The sequence below is a fragment of the Micropterus salmoides genome, unplaced genomic scaffold (genome assembly GCF_014851395.1).
Source record: "Micropterus salmoides isolate LMB-PRFRI ecotype aquatic unplaced genomic scaffold, ASM1485139v1 Ms_hic_scaffold_1944, whole genome shotgun sequence".
In the NCBI taxonomy this organism is placed as follows: Eukaryota; Metazoa; Chordata; class Actinopteri; order Centrarchiformes; family Centrarchidae; genus Micropterus; species Micropterus salmoides.
Window position 1 is genome coordinate 1 of NW_024041089.1, and position 12,916 is coordinate 12,916.

Consider the following 12,916-nt stretch of genomic DNA (forward strand, 5'->3'; position numbering starts at 1 on the left):
ACCTCTTGACACTCACTCATGTCACCTCACAGCCTTCAAGAGATGCCTTGCTTGAGGAGCCAAAGACATGCTGCATGTGCTGTGCCCTGGAAGGTTGGTTGGCTCTATATAAGACATTATGCCATTTTGATGGCCCTAACAAATTCCCTCCAGTTTGCAATGGTATGATAGAGAGAAATGGCTGTATCGCAAAAGCTGCAGCCTCAGTTGTCAGAAGCTAGGAGCAAAGGAAAGGCCATCCTACCCCTCTCACCTCTGCTCATCCCCCCTTTTTTGCTTCCACATAAGCAAACAAGTTCTTGCTACAGCCTAAATATGTCATTAAAGCATAGAAATTGAGGAGCAAGGAAAGGCACAGAGATGTTGCTACATGGTTCTCAGTGTGGGAGATCATACAGGGGCTGTAAGACTGTTTTAGGTCCTTCCAAGCTGTCGTTTTGAGGCATAAATGAAAGCAAAACAACAGTGTAGGAGCCAGCCGAGCCAGTGGAGGCTCAAGGACTTCGTACTTTGAGTCTTGGTTTCATATCAAGCCAACACAACTTCCCAGCCTAACTCCTCCAGCTGTGTACCTGCCTTCCAGCCATCCATTTTCTCTCAGATCCAACCTACTTCCCTGCATGTCACACTGCTCAGAGCTGTGCTCAGACTCTTTCCGAATCATTTTGGTTGGATCTTTCCCTGTCTCTCATTCCTGCTATATTTTGTCTGTATTTGATTGACACATTTCCCATCACCAAAAAACAAACAACTGCCCCCTTTAACTCTGTTTGCCTCCTTCTCTCAGTTCATTTTCTGAATATTTCCTGCTATTTTCCTCTCTCTCTTCCTTTCTGTCTGTCCTCTGCTCCACTTATGCATCCCAGCAGTCTAGATTTCCTTTCCTCAGGTTATAATAGTTAGACTGTGAAATCACCCAGGCCCCACACCCTCCCTACATCCCTGTGTCCTTCTTTCCCCTTCCACTCCCTAACATCGTTCTCCCTCCTCTGATTCCATCCCTCCTCTTACTACTTACAGCCAATCTTTAATATTTATGGCCTCAAAGCTTGAGAAGTGGGTGGGGGCACAGGGCTTTACCTCGGTTATGATTACTTGCGTGCTGTCAGGAACCAGGAACCAGGGAAGGTGAGGGTTACACTGTAAGGCTGAGGCTGTGAAGCTGCAGCCCTGCAGAGCAAAGCAGAGGCTACCCAGTCTCCCTGAGCCCCCATACTGAAGTGATTAGGCCACAGGAAGCTGAACCTGACATTGCTGACACTAGGCCCCCCTCCCACATCCTGCCTCAACATCCCCCCACACCACAAGACACCATCTCCCTACTCTGACACTCGATTCACCGTGGCAACTACAAGGCTGATTTACATCTTCTGATATGGTTGCAGAGGATGGAAGAGCAGAGGATGCAGCAGTACACTCAAGAGAAAAGAAACCTGAGATCGGGTGGGGGAGGGATGCTTGTGGCGACTGCTTCCTTTATTGTTTCCCTGTCTCATGGTGTGGTGGCAGATGTAAACAGGAACAAGCAATGCAGCTGCCAATTTCAAGCCCATTAACTGTAAGTGGGATAACCAGTGCAGGTGCTTTATTTTGGCCACTGGGATCACATGGATCAAGAGACTTGTGACAGTATATGTATTTTTTATGTGAAAAGAGGATTCATATGTGGCTCACATGTTCCATTATCCTACATTTAGTTCCTTATATATCTAAAGAAAATAAAAGAGGAATTAAATTATTTAAGTTGCTAGTTGCCCCCTTCCCAAATAAAGACAAAACATGCACACATTTATAAATTGCATGGCAGTTTGAATAGACAATATAGTGATTAAAGATAACCTTCATGAAAGAGCACTACTGCCCTCTTGTGTTTGGGGTGGAAAGGGCATAATTGTGAACATGGAAATTGCACTGGATTTAATCTTGACTTTGAAGAAACTTTACCTGACGAGTAGGATAACGATGCGGATTTCACTTACTCACTCACTTACAAAAATAAATCATATCACCGAAGTTTTTATTCTTTCTTTATTAGAGCTATAAATCAAACAGCAGTTGACTAAAGGTTTATGCAGTACATTGGGCTTAACCTATTTACACATAAGAGCAAAATTAGTTTGCATTCTGCATTACATATAAATAACATTACAATTACAATTGAAACTGTCTATGCCTTGATCATTTAAAGTGAATATTACACTTATTTTACTACATTCGGGTTGAATTAGGCACATTTAGGCATAGAAATATTCATGTTTCTTCCATGGGCACTCATCAAATCTAAATCTGTGTCCAACCAAAATTTCCAGAGAAGATTTGCCGCTCATTTTAGCTGTTATTTGTTCTCTCTCTCATTTCTCACACTGTCTTTCACCAATCAAAATGTGTCTTTTTTAAGTAGTGATTGCTCTCTGTTTGACTCCCATCTCCAGTGAAGTGTTTCATTTCACTAATGCAGAAGTGAAACTAACTCCATTTAAAAGGGAGTCACACTGAATACTCTGGGGGCCGTGGGAATAATCAAAACACTGCAAGAGCCAGAGAGGAATACAAACTCCGGTTAAGAACAAAGGAAATGGAAATCAATGGCGGGATATGCAGATTTCTTTTGACAGCTCGACACGCAAATAATCTTTTGGGAATTTGCCCTCTGTTGCCTTTGCTGGGTTAAAATAACAACTGAGCAGGGGAATATAAAATGCAGTATGACGAAGAAAGGGCACAGCATTACACCTACTTATTTTTGTGTGAAGGTGTTCCAAAACAATCAATAAAGAATGTACTGCACTGCAAGCAAGGCTGGATCGCCCAAGGCATGGTCATAACTATAAGTGCATGGCTACCAACCTTAGGAATTAATTTCAAGCTAAACACTGTATTATTTAAAAGCTGCAATTTATGTTTTATGCACAGTTGTATTTGTCAGTTTGTCGACACTTGAGAAGCTTTAGGAAAGTCTCCATCTTATGGGCATCTTTCTTGAAGCAACTGAGTAAGGCGTAGTCCCTCATAACAGATTCCAACATCTCTGGCTGCACATCATACTGGAAGACGCCTTGCTCACTGTAGCTTGTTGTCATCATTCCCTCATCCAACATCTGCACAGCAACCATTTGGAAACATGGCATAAATAAAACATAAGAATAAAATGTGTGTATTGTCTACCATGGGTTTTAAAGTGAAAGAAGTAAAATTCTAGTATCTAATAATTATTTTGATTGGGACAATAATTACACTGGAACTCAAAATATTTTTGCAACATGTAATTGTCCTAATTCACATCTGTGTTTAGGTGTATAACAATAATCCACAAATGTGTTTTAACCCACCTTCTTGATGAGGACCACCACCCCTTGCTCCAGACTGATCAGTTTTTCAGAGACCCACTTGGTCTTGTTGAGCAGCATGTCAGGAGCATCATCGTAGCGATCCAATGTGGTCTGAAGGTAGACCAATGGCTCGATCCATGACTGGACCAGCATCAGCACAGAGTGGAGCAACCATTTGTCCTGCAGGGTACACAGGCGGAGAGTTGAGTGTTGAGAATAAGTGAATTTAAACACAAAAACCCCAAAACATAACAACTGAACCTCGAACAAAAGCTGAACCTTGAATATAAATACAATACAAAAAAACACACAACAAAACATTAGAAAGATAAAGTAGAACTGACATCACTTTATTCAAGTCTTTGTGGGGAGAATTTCTATAAGATAGTAATAAAAAACAGAAGTGATCAAAAAAAACATAAGAACATAATAACAGCATGGCTTTTGATCAAAGGCTCTTCAGCTACAAAACATTCAGCAACAAAAGTAGGTTGAAACGTCACTGGTGAAGCACTTGAGCCTGCTTAAATTCTCCTAAGCAGAGCACACTCTAAAGCAAGTGCAAATGTCCACCATACAAATAGCCATTAAACAGCAGAGCAGGCAATATTTCAACAGAAAGGGCAGAGGAAAATGATTAACATAAAGAATAGCCTTGCAGTATATGCAGTTTCAAAGATCACATTTACTATTATGGTGATGGCATGACTTTCAACCAGCAGTCTCAATATAGCTAAAAAGTTAGTCCTTAAAGAAATTGCTTTTGCCACATATACTTGGTCTTTGTTAGTTGAAGGAGGATTAATGAACAACTTTCCATTAACCAGATAACCGCTCACATCAGCCAAATCACCCTACATTGGCCTTTTGCCAACTGGCTTAATCTTGTCTCTACCCTAGTGATCAGGCTGACCTTTGGCCTTAAAGGTTGGGTACTAAAACATCAAAAGGCACAGATGAACATTTTTCTTCAAAATGTTACACAGAAAAGTGTATTTATGAGATCTAACAAGCATTATAAGGAGGAGAGGTTCACTTGCACACTTAGTTATTATTTAAAAAAAAAGAAAGCTTAGGTTCTTAATACCAAAGCGGCTTCAAAGTGATGTGTGAGCAGACCACCACACACACACACACACACACACACACACGCACATAAACATACACACACACCTATACATGCAAATGGACATGCACAAGAGCTACTAACTCCACTCAGATGCACAGACAGACACAACACACATATGCATTGCATATAAAAGCAGAGGTGTACACACATATTCTTAAAGCGCTAACGGTCGGTAACAATTGAACATACAATGCAAAACCTTCCGTGTCTCTTTCTGCTGCTTGTATCACTCCACTTAGCCCCTCCCACCAAACTCACAGAAGGGAGCTGGTTGACCCGCGTAACATCATCCCACGTATACCACGCCCTGCCCCTCTCGCTTCGCAACCCGGGGCGGGGTGCCCCAGGCTTCTGATGTAGTTGCGACAATGTCTAACAGTGGGATGAGATGCTAGTACACCTCTGTACCCCTTCTAAAGTCCCCCGCTGTTTATAATGCCGCTTTGCCACTCTCATCGAACGCCATGACATCGAACATAATAGCTGAAGCTACGTGTGGAGCAAAGGTAATGGTTCTCCATGAGGTTGTACTACTGCAGGTTCCTGACTTGAACGGGAGAACTTTGGTACAGGAGGCGGACGTGCTAGCAAGGAGGCTAAAACCCACGTGCACTAGTGTCAGTCCCCAGTGCGTCTCTTAAGGTGTCAGGGAGTGGGGTTTACTCATTGCACAGCCGTCTGGCTTCTGTTACACAAGGATGTGTTCGTGGTTTGCACCTAATGCTGTTTTTGGCAAAGGAGGGATGGGCAGTTCTTTCATTGCTGATGATTGTTTCTCAGCCATTGTGTTTCCAAAACTCCTGAAGCTGCATGCTGCGTGAAGACATTGATCTTGACTGAGTGAAAGTATGTGCGAGGACACGGCCTGTGCAGCATGTGCACGAGCACTGACTGACACTGTGTTAGAGATTCCTTCTGGCTCTGATTGTTTTGGGATTTGTTGACTTGGGTGTGGTGAATTCTTAAAAATGGCATCAGGAGAACTAGTAGAACCTGATTTTTGTAACAGATTATCTGTCTCATGTAGTCAAGATAGTAACAGTTACAGTTTTACCAAATTTGCGAAAAAGTTATTATTTTAAAAGTTACCTACTGAACCTTTAACAGATTAAGACCAAAGCTGAAAAAGGAAATAAATTCAGTGATCAGTGGCCATGTACTTACAGATATCTGTTGGATTTCACTTTTGGAGCTCGGGAGGGGTAAGGCTTTGGTGATGCATGTATAGCCAGCTTGGTTACTCTGGAGCTGTAATGGAAATGGGACAAACATCGCCTCCTAAAATCCAAATACAAACATGGGGAAAAAAGAAAAAAAAAAACATATGAAAACACACATACACAACAAAACCTGTGATGATGATTCTGATTTTTCAATTTTAGTTTTAGTTTACTCTCCAAATTCAAAACTGAAGGCCATGAGCAGCAGCATTCCAGTCTTTGTTTGTTTTTGGAATTATGTTGGTTTTAGGAAATACGTTAAAATGGTAACACTTTAGTCATAACCTTAAAAAATAGCTTCTTAAAGATATAGGCGAGCGACACTTTTGTGGATGTCTCGAACTGTTTTGAAAACCTTTGGTTCTCATAGGTATAGAATAACAAGACACATTGGTAGACACAGAAAAAGACACATCAGGAAAACAACGACAAAAGCTTCACCAATCTTGGCCACTGGAGACACAGCAGAGACACATTTTGTTCTCCAGCATGTTCTCATACCCCATGCAGCGTTTTCTCAGTACATCATCCAATTTCAAAGACCACTTTGGATTGCGAGCCGTAGAGGGAAAGGGATTCAACAGGCTGCAAAACCTGTGCTCTCACTGCTGCAGTATATCATTATCACATTCATATTACTCCAGTGTAGGCCTGCTTCAATAAAACATATTTGGCTCAGAAGAGAGATTACTTTGAAGCCTGGCAGTGAGGCAATGATCATGTCAGTATCAAAAGCAAATAACACAGTATCTAACGGAAAGTGTCAGTGCTTTTGGTCCAGCATATTGTGAAAAAGAATTTGTTCTCATGTAGAACTCATTTTTGCTAGATTGAGTGCTATATTCTCATATTAAAAAATAACATAGCTTGGGAAATATCGGGCTCACTGTTAAGACTGTAACTGATGAGCAATGTCTTTATGATCATTTCAGTTGAATCCTCCCTTTCTTGGCGCAATGAAAATCATTTTCTGTGCTATTGTCATGTGATGGTTTAGTTTCTTCTGAGGCTATACACATGTGAAATCTATGTCTTTACTGTACACTGTAAGTGCCTGTGGAGACAATGGGCCGTCCGAACACTTAAAATATTTCTTTCCCAATACAGTGCAAAGGTTCATTTTGGAGTAATGTTACTCACAAACAAAGAGCATGATTCTTCTGAGACACGGTAGATGAGCTCAGCATGCTGGATGACTCGGTCAAGAAGTTTCTCTTGGGAGATGGAGGGGCAGCGGGAGAGGCTACCCTGGTCTTCCCTACAGTCTTGTGGGATGCTTGCAGTGAGCAGATAGGGGCAGAGCAATCCAGCCCATACACCCAGCTGTGTGACTGTAGACAATATAGATGTAACAAATATTCACAAGTAAATACGCAAACAAAAATATCCAAAACCTGTTCATCCTATATCTTGTTTGCTGTGGTACTGCCGGATTTACTTTCTTTAGGATTATATAAATCAAAATCACTGCTCAGCTAAATAAACTGGTGTAATTTATATCTGTCAGTAAAATTACAAAACATGCTGTCTTTCTGTCTTGAAGTTTGATGCATTACCTGTCATCATGTGCATTCTGTCAAGTAGTCTTCAAGTCTTCGTAGCTTTTCTGGCATGCTGACTTCTTTTATAAAACCTGACCGGGCCATGAATAGTGGAAAAGGTCTTGCGTAGGTTCTTGTAAAAAGATACTGGTCTTGCCAAAGCAACACATTTGTTTTCTCATGCATAATACCATTATGTTTATTTTATTTAAGAAGGGACAAAGCACATTAATTAACATGAGCACTTGAGACCATCATCTGCCGTCCCTATAAATGGTAAGGTCTAAGGCCTAAACATCTTTGTTCCTTATATGAGCTTACCTTGATTTCAAAATAAACTGAAATAAAGGTTTTGTAATTTTTTATTCTACCCAGCATCCTGATAGCATTGGCCAATAATCCAAAAATAAAGACTGAGACTGATTAGATTTATCAAACAAAATCAAAAAAGGGAATGGACTGAAAAATCCCTCCTTTCAGCTGAGGTAAGTATGTAATGTAGATTTAAATATGCATGACAGAGAAGGCTGCAGAAAAGACAGCGTAGGACTGTAACAGACACAACTAAAAGGGGCTGAATGAATGAGAGTCAGAAATCAGCGGGACTTAACAAAACCCCTAAAATCTTCTTTTTTATGTTGACATTCATATTCAATTTTGCTCAGAAAACCATGGGGTGCGAAAGTAGTTCTACCCAGAAGCTGTGGTTTCCCTATTGTAATGACTGTGTTTAGCTGTCAAAGAAGTAAGCACATATTTAGTAATCTATGCCTGCTTGAACACACTCCATTAAATGCTTAATTTTTTTCCGCTGCACTACTTATTTTATCTGTCCTTTCAATCACTTCTGTAAAAAGTGTAATAAAATTACTGGGAATGAATTGTCTGTCAATTTATGGTATATATATATATATATATAGTATGTACTATAAATTACAGAACATTTTTGCCTCACACATACTCTAGAATAAGATTGTTAATTACTGTTCAGTATAAGCCACAATCACATAATCACACAATTAGTATAAATAAAAATAGTAAAGGCTGTCTTTTTTACATGGACCAAACCCTGACGGGAGGGATCGTATTCAAGACGCTTGAACTCAAATGTTTATTTCTTCAGTGAAGCATGTTTAAGGATCAGCTAAAGACAGACAGGGGATCAGAGAGTAGCAGGTGATGGGTGTCGTGTTCCTGAACACAACGTGACAAACGAGATGGTTCCTATTCATCCTCGAGGCACATGAAGCCTCATGTCACGTATTTCAACCTGTTTCATATGAAACACTATTCTCTTCTTATCCCCTTTCTTTTTCTCCTCCACTTTTTCCTTCTCCACCTCCTTGACGGGTTAGCAGATTTTCAAGAATGTAAGCACACCTCTCCAAAAAAAAGTTTGTTTTCTTTTACCTCCTTATGTTAAGTCCTATTACAGTAAATATACAGGGAATTAAAGACAACTGTGCAACATTTGAGGTAATTAACATGCAATCATGTTTTGTGCATCCACATTGTTTGCAGTAAACATTTCTTTTTGCACACATCAGTGAGGGCATGAATGACAATGAACCAAAACTAGAAAGTGTCTGCCATTAGCTGTATTCTGATGTTGTAATGTTTAGGAATGACTCTCAGTCTCTCAGAGGCTGATATAGAAAGTGAATTAGGCCCAATCTATGACAGTGGTAGTGACAGAATTGTAAGTGACTATAGATAAATAAACATCTTTATTAAACTAGTTTTGTGTCACCCATGAACAATAACAAAAGCAACACAGTTCAGACAGCTCACAGGGGACAGCATATGACCACAACAATAGCAACACCAACACACAAACTAACAATATATTATTCCAAATGTCGTTATATATCATTTAAAAATTATATTAATAATAATCAATAATTCACATTAAAATGCATAAAAGAAGACTTTTGTAAAACATTTAAAACAGAACATTAACATTTTTACTCCAGTTCAGTTCCATATCAATATGAACCCCCAGATATGTGTATGATGAAACAATTTCAACCAGATTTTTGATGGGAATTGGTGATGGTCCCCGTCTTTCCTTTCTCCAAAATCAATAACTAGCTCCTTCGTCTAACTAATATTGAGGACATCTGGCTATCCCTACATTGAGCTGTGCAATGGGCGAATAAAAAGGTGATAAAACATCATTTTCACAAGTGATGCTGCTTGGCCTATGAACTCCCTGATTGCTGTATTGCTTGGGGATATGTTTTGTAAATAAAGTGTTTCTTAAATGTGTTTGCCAGCTTTGACTGCAGCTGAGTTGGCCAGAGGGTAATTTTCATTTTCCATTTTCATTTTTACAGACTTGTTCTGTGAGAGGCCTTGTTTGAAGCTTATATCTTCTGAGCCCTCTTATTTCATTATAATGAGCAGCAACAGCCCATCACTGCTGTTCTCATCTTGTTGGTACATCCTTATCTCTACTCTTATTTTGTCATTTTACAAACCAACTCTGAACTACCCCTTCATCATATCTCATGGCAGATGGGTGTGTTGCAAATGCAGACAGGTGTTTCACAGTTTATATCAGTTACTGATGATGAACACAGGCAAGACTTATACCCTATCAATTTAGCGTTAACAAGCTAACTCCAGATTCTAGTTTTCTTCTATTTTTTCTTTTAGTGGTGTACAGAAACCAGATTATCATTGCACATAGGTGTAATTTATGCTGGGGATGCTGGGGATATGTCCCCACCACTTTTTGAAATGGCTTATTTTGTCCCCACCACTTTTTGGAAGCACTTGCTAAAAGTTTTCTGAAAATTACCTTGCAACAAGAAATGTTAAATAACAAAAAAAATTCTATGAGAAAGGTTTACTTGCACAATAGGAAAATATAAAAACAAATCTGCCTTGTCCAAAACAAATCAATCTATTGATTAATGCATTATATTTGATTAATATAAATATTTTATAGCCTTTTCTGAATTGCCACCGGCCACATAAATTTTGTTTCCCTTCATATAAATAAAGACATTTTCACCGTAAGTTGGTGCAGAAAATGTCTCTAGAATGCAAGAAATTAAGAGTTTAATGCTCAAAATATTTTTTTTTATATTTCTTCTAAATTGCATTAGAGTATCTTGTTGCCTCGTTCTCGTGACTTCAATATTGTGCATTATCATGTGTCGTGGACTAAGTGTTTGGTCACACCCCTAATCTGAACCTTTTCAACACAAAGTGACGCCCTTGTGCTTGTACCTTCTGGCATGATTATTGCCGTTATTCTGAACAAAATACAAAACAGAATACTGTACAGAATATTATATTAAATTACTTAAATAAGTAGTGCTCTTAACTACACTTTCTCACACCAATTTATGATGCTAATTTAATTATTGAAAATGAGATCAGTGACAGTTCTTAAGTTCCCGTTTTAGTTGTATGTTCTGTTTTTTTACTGTTTCATAAGAAGTGTATTTAATGATGGGTACAGTCATTTTGCTATTTTGGAACCTTGTTTAATTTCTAAAGCAATATCAGGTTATAAGGTGAGAATTGCAAAGATATGCATTAATCAAAACACATGAAGTGGGGAAAGAGTGTGGGAGATGGTAGAGATTCTAATTTTCTTCTATTAAACCAGATTATCCTTGCACCTACTGGCATTTTTGATTATTCTGAACAAAATATCAAAGATAATGCTGAACGGAATGTTAAATTAAATTAATTAGATAATTAGAATTCTAAACTACACTTTCTCACACCAATTTATGATGCTAATTTCATGAAGAAAATTAGATTAGTGATAGTTCATACATTCACGTGTTACCTGTATATTATTATGTTGTTTTACTGTTTCATTTGCACATATATAAAAAAGTGTATTCAACGATGGGTACAGTCATTTTGCTATTTTGGAACCTCATTTAATTTCTAAAGCAATATCCCAGGTGGGAATTGCAAAGATATGCATTAATCAAAACACATGAAGTAGGGAAAGGGTGTTTGAGATGGTATATTGGCACCAAACCTTGTTTCTATTTGCAAAAAGAAGTCCCCATGTAATGTCACGTCTGGCACCTACAGTACGCAGTGTATTATCTTAATTGCAAAGCAGCTCATCTTAGGAAAAAAACAGAGGGATGGTGCATGAAATGAAATGAACTGGTTCAAATGGGAAAACACATATTTATTTATGTCTTAAATCTGAGATTACAACAAGGAGTGTTGATTAAGCATGAAATCCAAATATTACAGTACATTTGTTTTCTTTTCTTCCAAACAGAAGTGACTGCCATTGCTTTAAAATGTGCTGTAGTATTTAAATGACTCTCTCTATAATTCAAAATAGCTCACCATACATTATATGCCTTCCCTTTTCATATGTCTATTCTGATTTTCTTTTAACATCCACCAAGAAAGAATGTTGCTAAGCACCAATGCAGGGGATCTATAATGTCTACTTTACACTTTATATGGAGCATCTTCCTATGTAAAACCCAGCCTGACTATACTCTGTGTTACAAGACTATTACGGTGCACGGATCCCATGTCACAGAATGTCTGTTATTCTCTACCTCCAGGGGACCTTGAGATGCACAGTGCACGTAATGGAAATTCATGACTCACACATTCAGTTTGTTTGAGGCAAAATTCAAAAATGACTACTTAATTCAACCGATGAGGTAAAAAAAAAATAGACTTAAATAGACATATTTTGTTCAGAACACACCTTGATGCCTTTGTGGTTGGATAGAGATTTCCTCACTATGGAATGACCATGATTGCATGCCATATCTGTCATGCCAAATCCATGTCTGCAAGGGTAAATGCCCACTCGTTCCCCTCACGCAGCATAGTGGGAAGAGTACACACATACATATTAATCACTCTGGTTCTGACAGACTTCTTGCACTCGCTGAGGATTGATCGGCAGCTCCTGCACTGGGACATGTTGCTCCCTTTAGAGGATGATGGAAAGAGTGTGAGTACAGTATGTGTGTGGGGGTGTTTATGTGTGATGTGAGAGAGAAGGAGAGATTAGAAAGAAGACAGTGGTTGATAGCTTAGAGTGACTTAGTGAAGAAAGGGCAAATGTGATGTCAGAGGTATAATTTTAGATATACATGATACATACAGTATCTTTTTCCTTAATAAATTGCAAATAACCATATTAGTGTGCACGATGGAGTGGAAGGCAAGTGAACTAAGAAAAAAACATGTATACCATCACTGGATATTTGCCAAATACAATTAATTCTGGCATTGTTCCAGACGCTAATAGAAGAGAGACCTTTATTTATCAAATGTGCAACCAAATATATATTTATATATATGTATTGAGACCTCCCTTGAAAATTGGATTCTAATCTCCCTGGGGTTTTATTCCTGCCAAGCAACCGCAGATGTAAATTAGCTATATAGCTAACTCTGGCTCAATGGTTGTGTTGTGCATGGTCTCTTAATGGCCATGCACAATAGTAAAAAAAACAACAACTAATAAACTAAACTAAAACTAAACAATGGGACTGACCTAATTAAATAAAAGTTATATATTGACTGCAAGACATACACCATATTATGAACATTCTCCTTTCTGTGGAATAAGAAGTTGTTTTGCACAACCATTTTTCTCTCAAAACTCCTGTTTGCCTGGATCTTCTTCTGTATGGTAGTGCATAATACAGTATGTTTAATAAGGCCTTTTACCTGGATTCA

At 38.7% G+C, this 12,916-nt stretch overlaps 1 protein-coding gene across 1 annotated transcript; it reads right to left on the minus strand.

Annotated features, from left to right (window-relative positions):
- Positions 1-2,369: 2,369 nt before the first annotated feature.
- On the minus strand, positions 2,370-7,264 carry LOC119911183 (somatolactin). The gene is made up of 5 exons (XM_038729990.1): positions 7,235-7,264; positions 6,819-7,009; positions 5,623-5,736; positions 3,330-3,509; positions 2,370-3,098 (listed from the first exon to the last, which is right to left on the minus strand). Exons 1-5 carry the CDS (start codon positions 7,248-7,250, stop codon positions 2,904-2,906), a joined length of 696 nt encoding a protein of 231 aa, XP_038585918.1. The 5' UTR covers positions 7,251-7,264; the 3' UTR covers positions 2,370-2,903.
- Between the last annotated feature and the right edge of the window lie 5,652 nt (positions 7,265-12,916).